Below are 16,108 nucleotides of genomic sequence, written 5' to 3' on the forward strand. Positions count from 1 at the left end.
TTGCATCGATTTCTTATATTTTGATAAGTTTATTTAAAAAAAAACGTTCTTATGACTTTTTAATTTGCTTGTAGCAGACGTTAGATCCAAGGAGGATAGGAAGGGAGGCGAAGTAGGAGGGATGAACGCGCCAGCATCCTTGTAAGAAGTTTAGCGCGAGCTCGGCGGGAAAATTTCGGAAAAATGGCGGCAAGATTGCGGCCGCTACGCTACGTGTTGCCGCCATTTTTCCGAAATTTTCCCGCCAAGCTCGTGCTAAACTTCTTACAAGGATGCTGGCGCGTTCATCCCTCCTACTTTGCCTCCCTTCCTATCCTCCTTGCTAGATCATAGGCGCTACCTCGGAGAAGCAAGCGCCGTTCCGCCACCTAGATTCGTTTCTGTCGCGAATAATTTATTTTTGCTAACCTAGGATTTGATCGGCCTATAACTATCTATGTGGCCGGGAGTAGTGGCTCACTCCTGTAATCCCAGGCGTCCGGGAGGCAGAGTTTGTGGATGTTCGTGTGAGGACGACTACCAATTCCCCAACGGGTGGTCGGAATACTTCCGCCACGGGTGTCCCCACCCCTGTCCCCACGTATCCCCCCGTTGGCGTGGCCATTACACATATCTCGCCCTGATTAATCAGGTGGTGTTTCGGCGGGCTCGCGGTCTTCTCAGACTCAATCAGCCCTTTCTTCCTTGAATAAAGAAAAACAAACTATCTATGTTTAGCCCTGCAGCTGCGGTCTTGAGCTATTAAGCAGATGAGCAGACGAAGTCGATGCCGACATTTTCAATTTTCAAAATTAACCCTTAACCGCAGGTTATATGTCATTAAACTTATAAATGATTGATCCAAATAGTTACTAAATGTTTGCATAAATCTTTTCACGCGCTTAATTTATTGTATCTGTCTTCCAAGTATATAATATTGGCCATATAATGCCTAGTGATTTGAGAGTAGCAGTAATTTGTTCAAGTAACCAAAATAGAAGCATGGAGGCCCATGCATTTTTAAGCAAGAAGGGTTTTAGGGTCAGGTCTTTTGGCTCTGGAAACCAAGTCAAACTTCCAGGCTCTTCCCCAGACAAACCTAATATCTATGATTTTAGTGTGTCCTATGAACAGATGTATCAAGATTTACTTACGAAAGATAAATCATTGTATCCTTTTCATATCATATGCCTGAGAGGAATTATAATTAAGTTACATATATGTTAGGTTCAAATTTCAATCTGCCTAAATAGAATTTTATTGGTCTGCAAAACTTCTTAATATGGAAATAATTTAAATTTTCTTAACAGCAATTTCAAGAACTAAGCATTTATTGGTTAAAATGAAATGGATCCTAGTTATCTGTATCATTCTGAGATGGACTTATAAAATCCTATGATTTAATTTTTATCATAAATTTATCATATTTTAGTATACGGCTAATATCAAACCATTTAAGGAAAGTTCGCAAAAACAAACATTTTACCTCTAGAATTTTGATGGTGGTGGAGCGGATTTCTTTCCATGTTTGCAAAGATTTTAAAGTTCCTGTTGTAGGGTATTACAATCATTTATTTTTAAATATATTCTAGAAAACTTATATATATTTTTTTTAAATCCTAATAAAGTCCTCTGAATTGATAATTTTAGACCTATAATTATTCTAATGAACTATAATGTTGGGACCTCTGAAAAAGGTTCCACAATGAAAACCATTGAAAACTATGTGATCAAAGGATAGATAACTTTCATTCTGTAGACTTAGGAACATCCACCATTTTGTGTCCAAATTTTAGTCTTGTTTACTTCCAATATTAACACCAAGGTTAGATCTTTATCATCTTAATTATAGTTAATTTAGCTGTTTAAAAATGATATAATAATTCTATAACTGGCAAAAGTTGAAATAACAGCCCCATAAATAAATCCATTTAAAAAAGGAGGCTTCATGTGGTTTTTCAATGTAATTGACTGATAGGGTAAAAAAATGGCATGAATCTGCAAAATGGTGCGATAACTGAAGTATGTGTGGTTGAAATGATTACAAATTTCACACAGATAAAATACTTGACATAAAGAATATTTTAATCTTACACATGGGGTGATTAAATGTTTGGATACAAATTGGCGCAGTTCTAAATGCACGTCAGAATAACTTCTGAATAATATTAAATAAAAGAAGATATTGCTCTTTCTCTAAATTGTATTTTTAATGCAATTTAATTGAATTTATTTCGGTTTCAAAAGTTAGCCATATTTCATAAAATTATTTAATAATTTGCGTTGGGAGTTGATTTTTTGTATTGAAGTATTTTTTCAATACCTCTGCTGTGATGTGCTCCAAATACTAAAAGTTAGGTTTTACCTTATGGTTTTTCAAATACACCATTGCCACACAGTGTAATAAGAACATTTTTTTTCAAAATTTAGCTAGCTCTAAAAATAACCAACCATTTTGCACATGCAATGATAGATGGCAACGTTATCCCCCATAACTGACCAAAAACATGTTCCCAAAATCTATGTTTTTGTCAAAAAGAATTAAAAGTGGTCTTTATTGTTTAAAACAGAAAAACTTGGTTCGAAACACACTTAAAGCTATTCTTAGTATTTAGTTATAAAAAAAAACCATGAGGAAACTAATTTAGGGAAAATTATTAACCTGGTCATATTCAGAATTTCATTTTGGGTGGGATTTAAATTGTGAACCCCTGTTTTGGCCTAAAAATCACATACGTTTTGTACCCTGCCCTGTTTCAACTCGACCTCATTACATTTTGATATAATTTTGTCCAAGGGTTATTTTATATGAAAACTAAGATTTCTGTATTTGTTTTAACATCCTTCAAATGGTTATTGAGGTATAAAAAATCAACTAAATGTTAAACATGGATTTGACCCCTAAACTAGGCTAGATAATATATTTTTAGTAATAGTCCAATTTGAGTATTCCAAAGCTGGTTTTAGTGCATTTTTCCTGTATTTTCTAAAAAAAAAACATTTCAGAAATTTTCGGTGTTTAACCCTTGACCTTCTTAAATCTTTTTTTTAAATATTTGACTTCTGACCTTAGTGTGTGGAAGTGCTATTAATTTTTGTATTAACTTTATTTTTCAAATTCCTCTGGTAAGCTTTACAAGAAAATGCCCAAATCCAAAAGCATTTTTTTTTCGATTTTGGTAAGATCCCTTTATATGCTAAAAATGACCTTGTGTTTGTAGAAATGATTTTAGTCATTTGTATTTTGTAACAATTGACCTTTTAAATGAACTTTAAAATAGTTGACCATTTCATGTAACAAGGACTTCCAACACCTTGCCCTGAAAACTGAGTATCTCTGACCCAGGACCAAAGATAAAAAAATCCATGATTGATCTGCTAAACAGACCCTTTATTTTAAATCATGTGCCATAGTTAAAAATGCACCAGTTTATGAACTTGACATGTTGGCCGCAACCAGATCTTTGTAAAGTGAAAAGACTCGCCACTAATAATAATACTTTATTTACGGATATTCCTATCAATTTTTAAACTGATTTTCATTAAATTTAACTTAAAACATCATGTCATTTTTCCTTTCTTTTTAATGTAATTTAAGTCATTTTTAATACATAAAAAGAGTAATGTTTTTTAACATAGGGTCTAGTTAATTAGACTTCTTTAGAATGTTAAAATTTGTGTTTATTGCTCTTGTATTTTAATAATGAATCGTATTATGAGAGGGTTCAAATATATCTAAAATATAAGTAGGACATTTACTTCTGGCAAATTTTAAACGATGGTAATTCGCTCTTTGTTGCAAGTTCGCTCCATGCTATAGTTGTTGATGATCTTGGAGGTTTTGGTAAAATCATTCTGGCACTGTTATTTTGCAACTTTTTTACAAGACCAAAACAAAGTGTATAAATTTGACTAAAAATGCTTGGATATTCGTCATTTATGTGTCAAATAAGGGTAAACATTACAAGCATCTTCAGTAATACCCTCCAGTCAGTATTTTTTTGGTGGTTCCATCTTTTATGGTAGCTTTCCAAAAGCTGTTACTACTTAAGTTTTAAGTTACTTTGCCCTACTGCCACCAAGTACTTTGAAAATGATAATCACACGGCATGACTAGTTGCTCCTCTATTTACAGATTATTCCCTGGGATTTCACAGAAACATTAACCAAATGAATGAGTTTCATTAAAAATATTGAATTCAGTAGCTAAAGTGTCTTATATTTATGCAATATTTGTAGAGTTAATATTTCATACATGGCAAACTAGAAAACTAGCCCCTAAGAACCTCTTCAACGAACCCTGTCACAGACACTCAATATTTCCTATTTTAACCATTCCCCAACCTGATCCCTAGCTTTTCAACCCTGTCCATGATATAATTCTATGTATAAACAATATCCCTACAAAAATCTGCTCCACTAACAACCTTCAGTGCAAACCTTTGCCCAACTTTTTTCATTGCCTGTTCAATGAACAAAATTTTTTAATTTACATATATTTTAAACTGATATGGTTTCCTTACATATGAAACTTAAGATACACTCAGAATGGAATATTACACATGTTAGATAGAAATCGACGTATAAAGTCTCACCCTGAAAGGTTTCAGAGTTGTTATGATATTTTTGATGTCATATTCACAGCTGAAGAGCGAGTATATGATCAAGTAGTTGAAGGTTAGCAACTTAACTTCTTTAAGTAGGAGTATTTAGGGAGTAGGTTAATGAAAATTTCAGATTTTGATGATTCTTTTAATTTTTTTAGAATTATCTTCAAGAAGTCCAAAAGAAAATACCCCGGTTCATATTATTAACATAGATATTCAAGATAATCATGAAGAAGCTACTATAGGGGCATTTCTTATTTGCGAAATGGCTCAAATGGTTATTATTTAAAATAGTATTAACAATTGATAGTGGGAACTTTTTATTTGTTACAGTGTTACCAGAAATATCATTTAACCAAATTATCAGTGACCTATTCAGGCAGGCTGGTAATCAGGGACGTCATTTGGGTTGGGCAAGGGGGAGCTAAAAAAGTTAACAAATAGAACAAAACATTTTCCCATGATATATCTTGGGAAATGTTTTGTTCTGTTATATTATGCAATATAACTATTTCGATTAAAAATCAATTTTTTTTTAAATTTGAAGCTTTTTCGCCCCTTTAAAAAACAATTTTTCTAGACCCCTAGACATTCAAGTTCTGCCCCCTCCTGAAAATCTGTAAATGACGTCTCTGTCAGTAATCCTTTATTAAACTTTATATTATTATCCCGTAGATCTGTGAAATGTACACTCTGTTAAATAAGTCTTCGACCGTTGGGATTTTGGCACTTATTTGCAATTATCTCAAAAACTATGTGTAGCATTTCCATATCCGCCGGAAACGCCAAATATCGTTTTTGACAATTTTTTTTATAATGATGTTACGCCCCTGAAACCTGCATTTTTGGATTCAAAAGGGTCAATTCATATTTAGAAAGTGCCATTGTCATCCGGCTGCTAAGATATGGCCTATCGAAAATTTTTGTCTCATTCGGAAAAATTCTAAAATGCCTAATTAATCAATATTATTAATCCAGCATATAACCACAGCGTTCCAACAACTCGCTAAATCAATATAGATATGCTTATTTTGTTACCCACGATGAAAGTTGTTTTTTCCTCAACAATTAGATATTACTTCTCGGTTGCCTCGAGCTTGGTTTCCACCAACGCGTGTAAGAGCGCGTCATAATGGTATTTTTCTTGTCTCGCGTAAAAACATTTAAAGGTTGAGTGTTGTTTTTTGACGCGCGTTGGTGGAAATTTAATCAGCTAGGCTAATACCCAAGGCACCACCTTAGGCCTAAGTCATCATGCGACTTTTGAAGCCCTTAATTCAGATGGCCGGATTACAATGCGTAGGAGGGTGGTGGCAAGCCCTGCATGCCACGAAATCGAGCCAACAGCTCCCTACACTAACTATTACCGTTAACCTAGACAAGTTTTTATGGAAGGGGAAACCGAAGAACTCGGGGGAAAACCCCTTAAACCAGTATTAACCTACATAATAATAAATTTTAATTTTTTACTGGACTTCTTTTCTATTCCTGTAATACTAGGACTTGAGAAAATCTATTGTACTAAAAAGGGATCACTGATAACTTTGGTTCATGTATTTCCGCTGCTACATTTTAAAATTTCAGCTATGTATCAAGCTACTCGCTGTGGCAAATATGATATGGTTTATTTTTCCACTGAACCATCCTCTATACCAACTTTTTAATGTTACCATGGAAATAAAACTCCAGCTGGCTCATGAGTGAAGAGTGTGGTTAATGGCACTGGAATCATGGCAAAAATTAGTTTTATTGTAGTATACTCTGAAAAGAGGTTTAGCTATAATGTAACACATTCCTCATTTGATTAACTATAATCACGTCCCATGATATGGCAGCCCTGCAATGTTGGTACCTTGTATAACATTCACAACAGCATTTTAGGAGAGAACCAGTCCCTCTTGGGATGGGTTGTGTGTGGTTCAATTAAAAGCATAAATCTATAAGAAAGCACACCATCAGTCACAACAGGGGAAAAATAGATGGGGGAGCTCTTAATACTCCTCTGCTTGCCAAATATCATGAAACAAGAACAGATGTTTAAAAATATAAATTATTAAAAGCTAATTTTCCAGAATGTAGAGATTTAAGTAACAACTGCCTTAAAAAACACTGGCAATTTTAAAATGTAGTGAAGGTAGGGAACTTTATTAGAGAGTTATGCTGAAAGTTTAGGTACATTCAAATTGTAAAATTATCATTGAAATTATTTTGGTTTTAGATGGCTGAATCTGATGATCTGGATAATGACATAGATGAATTAATTCAAGAATTTGAAAGCAAATCTCAAAGACCTATATTACATACTATTCAGTTTTACTAATGTCTTCAATATGGTTGTAGTTTATTTATATAAATAAATTATAAAATTTATTTTCTGTACAGTGCAATTACAACACTACTGATCCAATTCCGAATAAACTCTTCTTAATTTTTCTCTTTTGTTTTTATTGTGGTGTTTTTTCCAAGGTTTGCTCGAGCTAGTTTCAGGAATTTCTTGATTTCCCCCCTTTAATTTCTTGTGAGCTTGCAGACTAACCTGAAATTAAAGTGACAGCAATTAAGTGCGACTAAAACTAAATAAAATAGGTTTCATTGTACAATATAAAAAACCATTACTGGGTGGTTTTATGAATTTATTATTCATATACCAAACACTATAGCTTCAGCTACTGACAGCTAGCTAAGTTTTTGTCATTTTGCTTGCCAAATGACCAACCCATTATACAGGGTGTTAACTAAAAACCATACAGAGCCAATTACTCAAAATGTGTTTTATATAAGAATTTTAAATTTGCAGGTTACATAGAGGGTGCAGGGGGACAAATGACAATCAAAATTTCAATGACCTTGAACCAAGTCTTCAAGGTCATTCAAATTTTATCTCGAGAACCATTAGGATTAGAAGAATGGTTCCAATTATAAATGTGTTTGACGTTTAATTTTAGGTCTAAACAGCTTTGACCTGATCTAATTTGACCAATGGGAAGCCAAGAAATGTTAGACCAAAAACCATAAAGTCGTGTGTGGTATTCTAATCAATACGCAACATTAAAGGGCTTATAAATCGAAAACAACCAGATCTAATGGATCAAAATTGTTATACACGAGCACAAGCATGCGTAGTAGCCAATGGAGGTATTTTTGAACACTTCATAAAATAAGTCTAGAATTTAAGGGAGCTTGAAACATTACATTATCATTGTTATGTTCATTATTCTTTGAAAGTTAATCTTCAGTTTATTCATTATTTATTAATTTCAATTATTTGTAAATAATTCTTACGTTTATTAGTTGCTTATTTATTTCAATTTCTTATTTAGTTTCTTTTGTGTTTAAAACATTTAAACTAAAAAAGTTATAAAAATACCTGGTACGTCTTAACTCAATTAAAGTTTATTTAGAAGTGTTATTGGTTTATTTACCTCGAGTAAAAGGTAATTTGACTTAAAAACCTTGGCGGGCATTTTGCTAATAGTAACTATTCTCCTAATCCTAATGGGTTTTCGAGATAAATTTTGAATGACCGTGAACTAATGTTTCAATTTTGACCCATTAGATCTGGTAGTTTTCGATTTATAAGCCCTTAAATGTCGTGTCTTGATTAGAATACCACACACGACTTTATGGTTTTTGGTCTAACATTTCTCGGCTTCCCATTGGTCAAATTAGCTCGGGTCCAAGATGTTTAAACTTAAAATTAAACGTCGAACACATTTCTAATTTAAACCATTCTTTTAATCCTAACGGTTCTCGAGATAAAATTTGAATGACCTTGAAAACCTGGTTCAAGGTCATTGAAATTTTGATTGTCATTTGCCCCCCTGCACCCTCTATGTAACCTGCAAATTTCAAATTCTTATATAAAACACATTTTGAGTCATTGGATCTGTATCGTTTTTTAGTTAACACCCTATATTGTTAATATTAAATATGGTGAAAACAAGTTTTATATCGCAAGTTTCAACATAAGTACCATCATAAACAAAGCAAGTGTTTTGCTTAAGTGTCTGTTTACATTATGATAGCGTGTCAATAGGCCTTTCCTTCAAGCAAATATTAGCTGGCAAAAGAGATTAATCACAAGCAGTTTTATTGCATTTTAATAGTGCAAATACACAGTTAAAAAATTTTCAATGAAAGCATATGAAAATTGTCCCCAGGTGGCAGGTTCTTACAACTAAGAATAATTTTTGTACATACCTTTTTAAAAAAAGCATCTTCAATATTTTTTCCAATATTTTTCTCCTGCTACAAATAATAATTACAGAGGGTTTAGTAACATAAAACCTTAAAGAAGTGTATTAGAACTTACATCTAGTAACTTCGACTGTGCAGGAGTAAGTCTTGGAACATCTTTTCTTCTTTCGGGGAACAAGTGATAATTATTTTGCTCCATATTTGGTGGTGCCGAACAGAAAAGCAGTTTCCCATTTACAAAATCTTTCAAAATATATCGGGCGGCTCTAGAAACATCAGGCAAACCTCGTTGCGTCATGAATCCTCTTGCATCTAAATTTCGTAAAATAGTATTTCATTTATAGTTACAAGCCACAGTTTCAAAACAGAGTTTTCTTCATTTAAACCAGGTTTATTTAAAACACTGGTTTCTATTACTTTTAAATAATTTTTCAATTGTGTAAATGGTTTGTAACTGTACATTCTGTTCTTCATTTATTAAAATTTAATTTTAGTTAAAAATATTTAAGTACCAAACACAAGACTATCAAGGCCCCTTAAGTTTGAAACTAATGGGATTTTCAAACTGGTGACAAGAATCCATCTGGTGGTGAAAAACAAACTTGTGCACAAATCACCCAATGCATGCTACTCCGCCAGGTAATGTAGATTCTAATTTTATTTCACCTGTGCCTGTCTAGTGCTGAATACATGCGCCTTTATGCCCAATTCAAACTTAGGGGGGCCTTGATAGTTTTATGACCAAAATTATATTCCAAGATTAAAAATTTAACTTTATATTCTGTGACTATACTTAAAAAGGCTTACACTTCTTTAATTCTCATTAGCATATTTGTTTAAACCAAACTAACAAGTAAGTTTAAAGGCTTTCTCTGAGCTTATTCGATTATTATTAGAAACTTGAGAAAAGCAGTATCGTTTTAAAATGTATAGTTGTAACAACTTTTAAATTTAGTTTTGGCTTTGAACATTACTAAAGTCTCGCCAGAAATGATGTTGTAGTTTTTCAGTTTCGATAATGTACAAATATTTTGGCCAAGAAGACGTTTTAGTTTCGTAGCATTTTGGTAAAAAAATGCACAAATAATTGGGAATAATTCAGAGTAAATCGTAGCAAAGTTAAAAAAAATAATGGTTATAAAAACCACTTTGTTTTAAACCAGCCAACCCTGATTCAAAATAAATCTGTTCAATAACGCCTCCTCACAAATAAAGTGATAGATAATTTTACTTACATCCGTAAGAATTTAACAGTTCCTCAGTGGTGCATTTATCATGTTCAGTTTCATTTTCATCTTTATTAGATAACGCTATGCCATATAAATCTTCAAATACCCTTTTAGGAATCATAGTGGTGAGGAGTGCCATAGGCGGTATACAGTATGTCATTTGGTCAATTGGTAGAATTCCATTTATTATCATTTCTGCTTTTGTAGAAACAAAAGATGGGAAAACAAGTCCTGGGCAATCACATAAACACAAGTCCTCACTTAACATCAAAGTCTATAATGACATGTGCACATACTTATTAGAAAATCTTATAGAAACACATTTTTGTAATAATAGGTTGTAAAAACAACTGATTAAAGGGCGGCATGAAACGTCATCACTTAAGCATCAAAACGTTTAGGCACCAGGTTATTTATCTATGATGTTGCCAGGTGCAATTTCATTTAGCCCTCAAATTGTTCATCTGGTGGGGATTGGAGGGCAAAGCTCCCAATAGATAAATAAATTAACCCTCAAAAGGTTAACTAAATTCCCTATGTAAAAAAGTCTGCATTGTTATAGTGGGTTAGATGGATTACAGCAGAGTGGGTAACCTCGGTTTTGCCTATAGCTTTTGTTACCATTCTGGGCTGTGGACGCTATCGTAGGGACATTATGATGAAGCTAGAAAATGCTTTTGTGGTATTTGTTACCTGGTACAATGGCATATAAATTGTGAGTGAATGTTCAAATATGCAATTGCATCTAAATTTCCCAACAATGCATACTTTGCCCATAATACTTACTACTAATAAGATTTCTGTTGGTACCTCAATTTCAAGGGGCCATTTCAATTTAAATTCGGTTCAACTATTAGGATGGTACTTTTCCAAACAAGGAAAACCTAGGCTGACATAATATGTTAGAGCTAAATATGATGCTAAAGTACCGTCATTGTTTGCAAAATTTATGCGGTCAATTATAAGCTGAACTTACTTGAAAATGTTTTGTCTTTCCTGGTGTTGCCGATACCGAAACCTTTTTAGACTGAAGGAGTGAATTTATTGTAGAACTTTTACCAACATTTGGATAACCAACCTAGTAATATAAAAAAAATGGAGGAAAATATTAAAAGATTCAAAAGTATAATTTTTAAATAAGTCTCAGATATTCTAATTTCTAAATGTGGTTTAGTAAAAAATAAAAATCTTACTAGTCCAACTGTCAAAACTTTGTCTGAGTGAGTTTTTTGTACTTCCAATGTTCTCCAGAAGTCGGCCAATTCATTTTGGGATAAAAGTTTCCCCTTGAGATTTATTTCTCCAGCAGAAAGTTCACAACAACTACTTTCCGATTGCCTTGGAGAAGTCATTTCTTCATCATCATCATCATCTTCTTCATTTTTATTCTTTACAAAAGAAAAGGTATTCTATATTTGACCACTTATATACCTACTGCTATGTTGAATCTATAACACTATGATATCCTATAGAGATATAGCACCTATGTACTTAAAGGTTATGGCTTAAGTTACAAAAAAATTGTCGGAAGTTTTAAATTTGTTTTGATTCCCCATTTTGCAGAGCAGTGAGAAAATCAGCACCAAGGCTTAGATTTCTTAACCATAAAAGTCACAATTGACGGCTTTTAAAATTCATTTTGCGCGTGAAAATACCCCTACATGTTATGGTCAAAAAAGCACGCAAAGAAGGCTGTGTGCCCAAGACATGTACCTGTAGTGTCACGCGCTAAAACGTCATTTCAAAATCCGGCAATTTAAGAGATTTAATTTTCACTGCGGTATGTTATCACATGTTATATGCTTAGCTTTTCTTCGTTAGTAATGCTTTTAAGACTACATAACCTCAATGTTTTAAAAAAAAATTATAACCCTATGTCTTAATGGTGTGAACAGATGAAGAATGGAAGAGAAAATATTTTTTATTGCTCTCTCCCTATTGATGAAACATTAAAAAGCAATCTTCAATCGCAACAGAAAAAGTTGGGAGATGAGCAGCACTCAAAATTTAACTTTTATTAGCATATATAAATAATTCTTACCTCTTCCAACGCAGAGTAAAAAGCAATAATAATATTTTGATCTTTAAAGTAATCAGACCACCATTCCCTGAAATAAATCTAAAACTTAAATCGGGATTATAGAACAAATTAAATTGTTAAGGTTATTGTACCTTTGCTGTTGTGTTAACAGATCTGCTTTATTTAATAGCAAAACATTGATTTTGTCTTGGTTTATTTCATTGACATATTGTTCAAGATCTTTGCACCGGAACAAAAGTGGATTTCTGGCATCCAAAATCTGAACAACTATATCACTATTATAGAAAAATTAAATTATTACATTAATTTTTTTTAATTGCAAACCATAAAGAAACCAGTATTAATTTTCTTAATTCCAAAAGGATAAATAATTCTGAGGCACATCTAAAATCAGGGGGTATTTTTCCCCACAACCTCAAAAATGTTTTTTTTTAATGAAAATCAAGAGTAGTATGGCTCTGTAGCTATGGGCTATCGCCTCCATTTTGAGGGTAGTTTTTTATTTATAGGAAAAAACGTGGTTGACGTCGACATACATCAAGCCAATATTACTCTATACTATGATTTTTTAAAATTTCACAAAAGTTACTTGGGAATTATATAAATTAAATCTTCTTGAACATTTAAGAGTTTCAAAAGGATTTTGAAACTTTGAAATTGATTTGTGAGATTTCTACGTAGTATTATGCATTTTCAACTTCACAAGTCTTTTCTATTTTAGGAGGATTTAGCTATTCCGAAGCAAATTTCAATTTATTTTAATTTATAAATTTATATACTTTCAGGAAAATTTATTTACAAAAGGATCCTACTACTACTGGATTTAAGTTCATTTGGGAGTTGATTCCAATGTTCTACAGCATTGAATTTTACACTTTTATCCCTAAGTCTGTGTTAGAGGCTTGCACATTCTGACGTCTAAAGGCCTTTTCACACGAGCCAACTTTTCAAATCAAAATGCTGAGTCAGCAAAAATGGATCACTGATCCATTTTTTACTCGCGTACTTTTTTGGTGGATCAACTCATCGAACTTTTATTCACACGAACCAACTAGTTGACTCAACTCAAGTTGACTCATCTAGTTGGGTCAAAAAGTTGGCTCGTGTGAAAAGGCCTTTAAAGTAACATTTTTAAAAGTTTCTGAAGTAAAGGTTTTTTTACTTTTGATATTGTTTTCTATAGGTCGGGGCCTCAAGTGAAATTAACTGCCAAAAAATATTATTTTTCATCATTATCTCAAGTTACACAGAGCACCAACTTAATTAGTGGCATAAGTGGGAAATTCCGCTGGATAACTTTTTCCAATATCAACTAGGTTTAGAGCCCCTTTTAACAGTAAAATTTTCACCTTTTATGAGATATCTACCTATGATATATTATTAAGAATTATTACGTAAAGAGCATCTCACCTCCTTTCAATAACTCTCCACAGCTGTCGCCAAAATTCCAAGTTTTTCTCATAAGGTGTCATAAGAATATGCTCCTTTTCTTGAAGTCTGTCAAGTTGAAAACCAAAGAATAAAATGACTTTAAATTAGATTGTAGGTACTAAATAAAATCTTAAGAAAAAATAGTTCTATTAAGGTTTTTGATATAACGATAAAAATGTAATTGTTCATACAATTAAAGTTTAACTATTTTAATTAGTAACTTTCATATGTTTGAGGGAATTAAGACACCAAGATTGTGTGGCAACAAACAGGATTATGTGATGACAACCAAGATTAACTCATGATTTTTTAACAAAGGAAAATGTGTGTATACATACTCTGCTAAACTACGTCTCCAATTAAGAAAAGCATCCCTTTCCATCTCCTCCAATAAATCGGCTGTTGTGTTTTCATCCCATTTAGGTCTGTTCACAAGTAAAGGAAAAAAACATTAAAATTTATCTTATTTATTTATGTTACTTATTTAGTTTGATTAAATTGCGGTTACCTTCTAGGTATTCTTACGTGACTTTTATACTTGGCCTGGGCAATTTCAATATCTTTTTTATCCTTATCACTTAATAAATGTGAAGCATCTTGAGTGGATATAATTTTTACATTTTCTTTTTCTGAAAGTTTCGTTAAATACATTAGTGCAAATGGAAAATATTATAAATTTGAGTTGTTGCGTGGTTTCTGAATGGAGAAATCCAATTTAAAAAAATTTGGCTCTTACAATATAAAAAATGTCTTATAAACTCGGATTACTATACAATATTTTTATATAATTTATGATTTAGCTACTTACCAGCAGTAAACTGAGTACCAGCTAACTCGGCAGTTGTCAAGAAATCATCAATATTTGTCTGCTCAGTTACACTACGAAGGTTTAATTTTGCCCAGTCACTTCCATCATTTAACTCACTGTTATGGCGCTACATGTAAAAACATAATATCTCCATGAGAACATATTTAAGATTAGAGAAGAATATGTAAACAAAAACACATTTATCAATTATATTCCGTGAAGATTGTTAGAAAAAGGTAAAAATATTTAATTTTGGTTAACCAAAATTGTCTGCTGTAAAATTCCTCAACAAAAGACATATTTCCCAACTATTTTAACTGAAGACTCAATAACTAATTTGAGTATAGTCGAAAAACTAAAAACCTTTAATAATTTTGAAAGTAAATTCAAACATTATCTATTGTTAAGGCCTAAATAGAAGTTCCACCTAAAGAGATAGTCACTTGATGTGCAACATAAATGGTTATACACATGGAAAATGTTATGGAGGATTATTTTTGCCAAGCATTTTTACCACCTTATTTCCCCCACTGCACAATATCAAATTTTCTATTGGTTAGGATATAAGATAAATAATGTCACACAAAGCTTTTTTGCAACTTCTTTATGCACCTCATGAAAGGGGTCAGTCTAATCTTCCATTTTCAGGACATAGTTTCCACTGACAAATTTTTATGCCAGCTAGTACCCTAGCAATTATATTACTTTTTAAACAATCAGAAGCTCAAATTGTGTGGAAATCTGTATTTAACATAAGAAGATCACTGAAAACCATAAAAAAGTGTGGCAAATGATAAAACTTAGTTATAATCTTGCAATATTTTAATGAACTATGGAAAAGGTTCTAGAACTATCATTGGGAAGTTCAAAAAAGCAAAAATATTGTGAAATGACAAAGTTCTTAATCGTGGGTACCAGCATTGCCTTGATTCAACTTTGTATTAACTAATTAAACCAAGGTTCAACGTTCTTAGTTCTTACAGATCTAAAAAGCTTCTTGATGGGTCTTTATTAGACATTCATTATAGTGATCAGAAAAAAATTCTTACATAGCTTTCTCCATCGTGCTTTTGATACCTTTTATCCTTCAGCAAACTTCTGCCGAGATTAACCATACCTTTTTTCTTCCCCATTTTAAAGTTAATACCAAAATTTAGTTAAACAGGGTTCACGACCACGAAGATGGTCCACAAAGGGCAGTAAAGCACGCTACGCCAAACAACAATGTTGCCAGATCAAGGATTCTTTAGACAAGTCGCGAAAGTCAAATTCTGGCTGCGTTCAACAACCAAAATCGGAAAATAACCCCATACTTCTCATGGCATTACCGTTCATTGCTTAAACGCTCAAAAGCTATTTAAAATCAATCTATCAAAATCTCAACTATGAAAAATCTTCTACGAGTTTGTTCAGCTTCCCGCTCAGCCAATCTGGACTTATTATTTTTATTTCTGGCTCCGGCCAGCGGAGAATGGTGCTGCAGACCAAGGAATCCTTCCCTATCTTTCTAAAATAAAATTGCGCCGAGCCTTGTGCAGACCAGACAATTTATGGTATTCCTCAGTTCGCTCTCCTCGGAAAGTTTAAGGAGGGACACGTGTTTTTCCTTTTTACAAGCCCGGTAGAACTCGAAGGTGGCCCCTTCCTGCGAGTAAATGGAGGAATACCGGATCGGTGCCCCATTGAACCCTTTAAATATCTAGTAAAGTTTTAATAATTTAGCGTGGCTGCGTGGGGTCAGTTTATTGGCGTTAAACTTCGTCGAAAATATATTTATGATAAATAAAAGAATTAATAATGCTTAACTTCAAATGTT

General features: G+C 32.8%; 2 protein-coding genes across 3 annotated transcripts; one reads left to right on the forward strand and one right to left on the reverse strand.

Moving 5' to 3' along the window:
• Positions 1 to 759: 759 nt before the first annotated feature.
• On the forward strand, positions 760 to 7,098 carry Ssu72 (Ssu72 CTD phosphatase). The gene is made up of 4 exons (XM_090160226.1): positions 760 to 1,148; positions 4,517 to 4,656; positions 4,745 to 4,863; positions 6,805 to 7,098. The coding sequence occupies exons 1-4, from the start codon at positions 928 to 930 to the stop codon at positions 6,904 to 6,906; spliced, it is 582 nt and encodes a 193-aa protein (XP_090016352.1). The 5' UTR covers positions 760 to 927; the 3' UTR covers positions 6,907 to 7,098.
• Ns3 (nucleostemin 3) lies at positions 6,982 to 15,531 on the reverse strand. 2 transcript variants are annotated; one of them, XM_090160225.1, is made up of 13 exons: positions 15,342 to 15,531; positions 14,293 to 14,419; positions 13,993 to 14,113; positions 13,823 to 13,909; positions 13,464 to 13,550; positions 12,185 to 12,328; positions 12,054 to 12,120; positions 11,206 to 11,400; positions 10,989 to 11,090; positions 10,019 to 10,286; positions 8,899 to 9,095; positions 8,787 to 8,831; positions 6,982 to 7,122 (listed from the first exon to the last, which is right to left on the reverse strand). In XM_090160225.1, exons 1-13 carry the CDS (start codon positions 15,423 to 15,425, stop codon positions 6,982 to 6,984), a joined length of 1,665 nt encoding a protein of 554 aa, XP_090016351.1. In that variant the 5' UTR covers positions 15,426 to 15,531. The 2 variants fall into 2 exon arrangements, with proteins under 2 accessions (XP_090016351.1, XP_090016350.1); XM_090160224.1 differs by having other exon boundaries at positions 8,787 to 8,834; positions 15,342 to 15,527.
• Positions 15,532 to 16,108: the final 577 nt, after the last annotated feature.

This window comes from Leiobunum rupestre, chromosome 10, assembly GCF_980474605.1.
Source record: "Leiobunum rupestre chromosome 10, qqLeiRupe1.1.hap1, whole genome shotgun sequence".
Lineage (NCBI taxonomy): Eukaryota > Metazoa > Arthropoda > Arachnida > Opiliones > Sclerosomatidae > Leiobunum > Leiobunum rupestre.

Excerpts from the sequence above, each read along its gene's own strand:
- Ssu72 (XM_090160226.1), top strand. The coding sequence starts at position 928 with ATGCCTAGTGATTTGAGAGTAGCAGTAATTTGTTCAAGTAACCAAAAT. Across the intron at positions 1,149-4,516 it reads CTTACGAAAGATAAATCATT|ATACACTCAGAATGGAATAT; the intron begins GTATCCTTTTCA and ends ATGAAACTTAAG. Across the intron at positions 4,657-4,744 it reads ATATGATCAAGTAGTTGAAG|AATTATCTTCAAGAAGTCCA; the intron begins GTTAGCAACTTA and ends TAATTTTTTTAG.
- Ns3 (XM_090160224.1), bottom strand. The coding sequence starts at position 15,425 with ATGGGGAAGAAAAAAGGTATGGTTAATCTCGGCAGAAGTTTGCTGAAG. Across the intron at positions 13,910-13,992 it reads CACGTAAGAATACCTAGAAG|ACCTAAATGGGATGAAAACA; the intron begins GTAACCGCAATT and ends ACTTGTGAACAG. Across the intron at positions 9,096-10,018 it reads ACTGTTAAATTCTTACGGAT|ATGCAAGAGGATTCATGACG; the intron begins GTAAGTAAAATT and ends TACGAAATTTAG.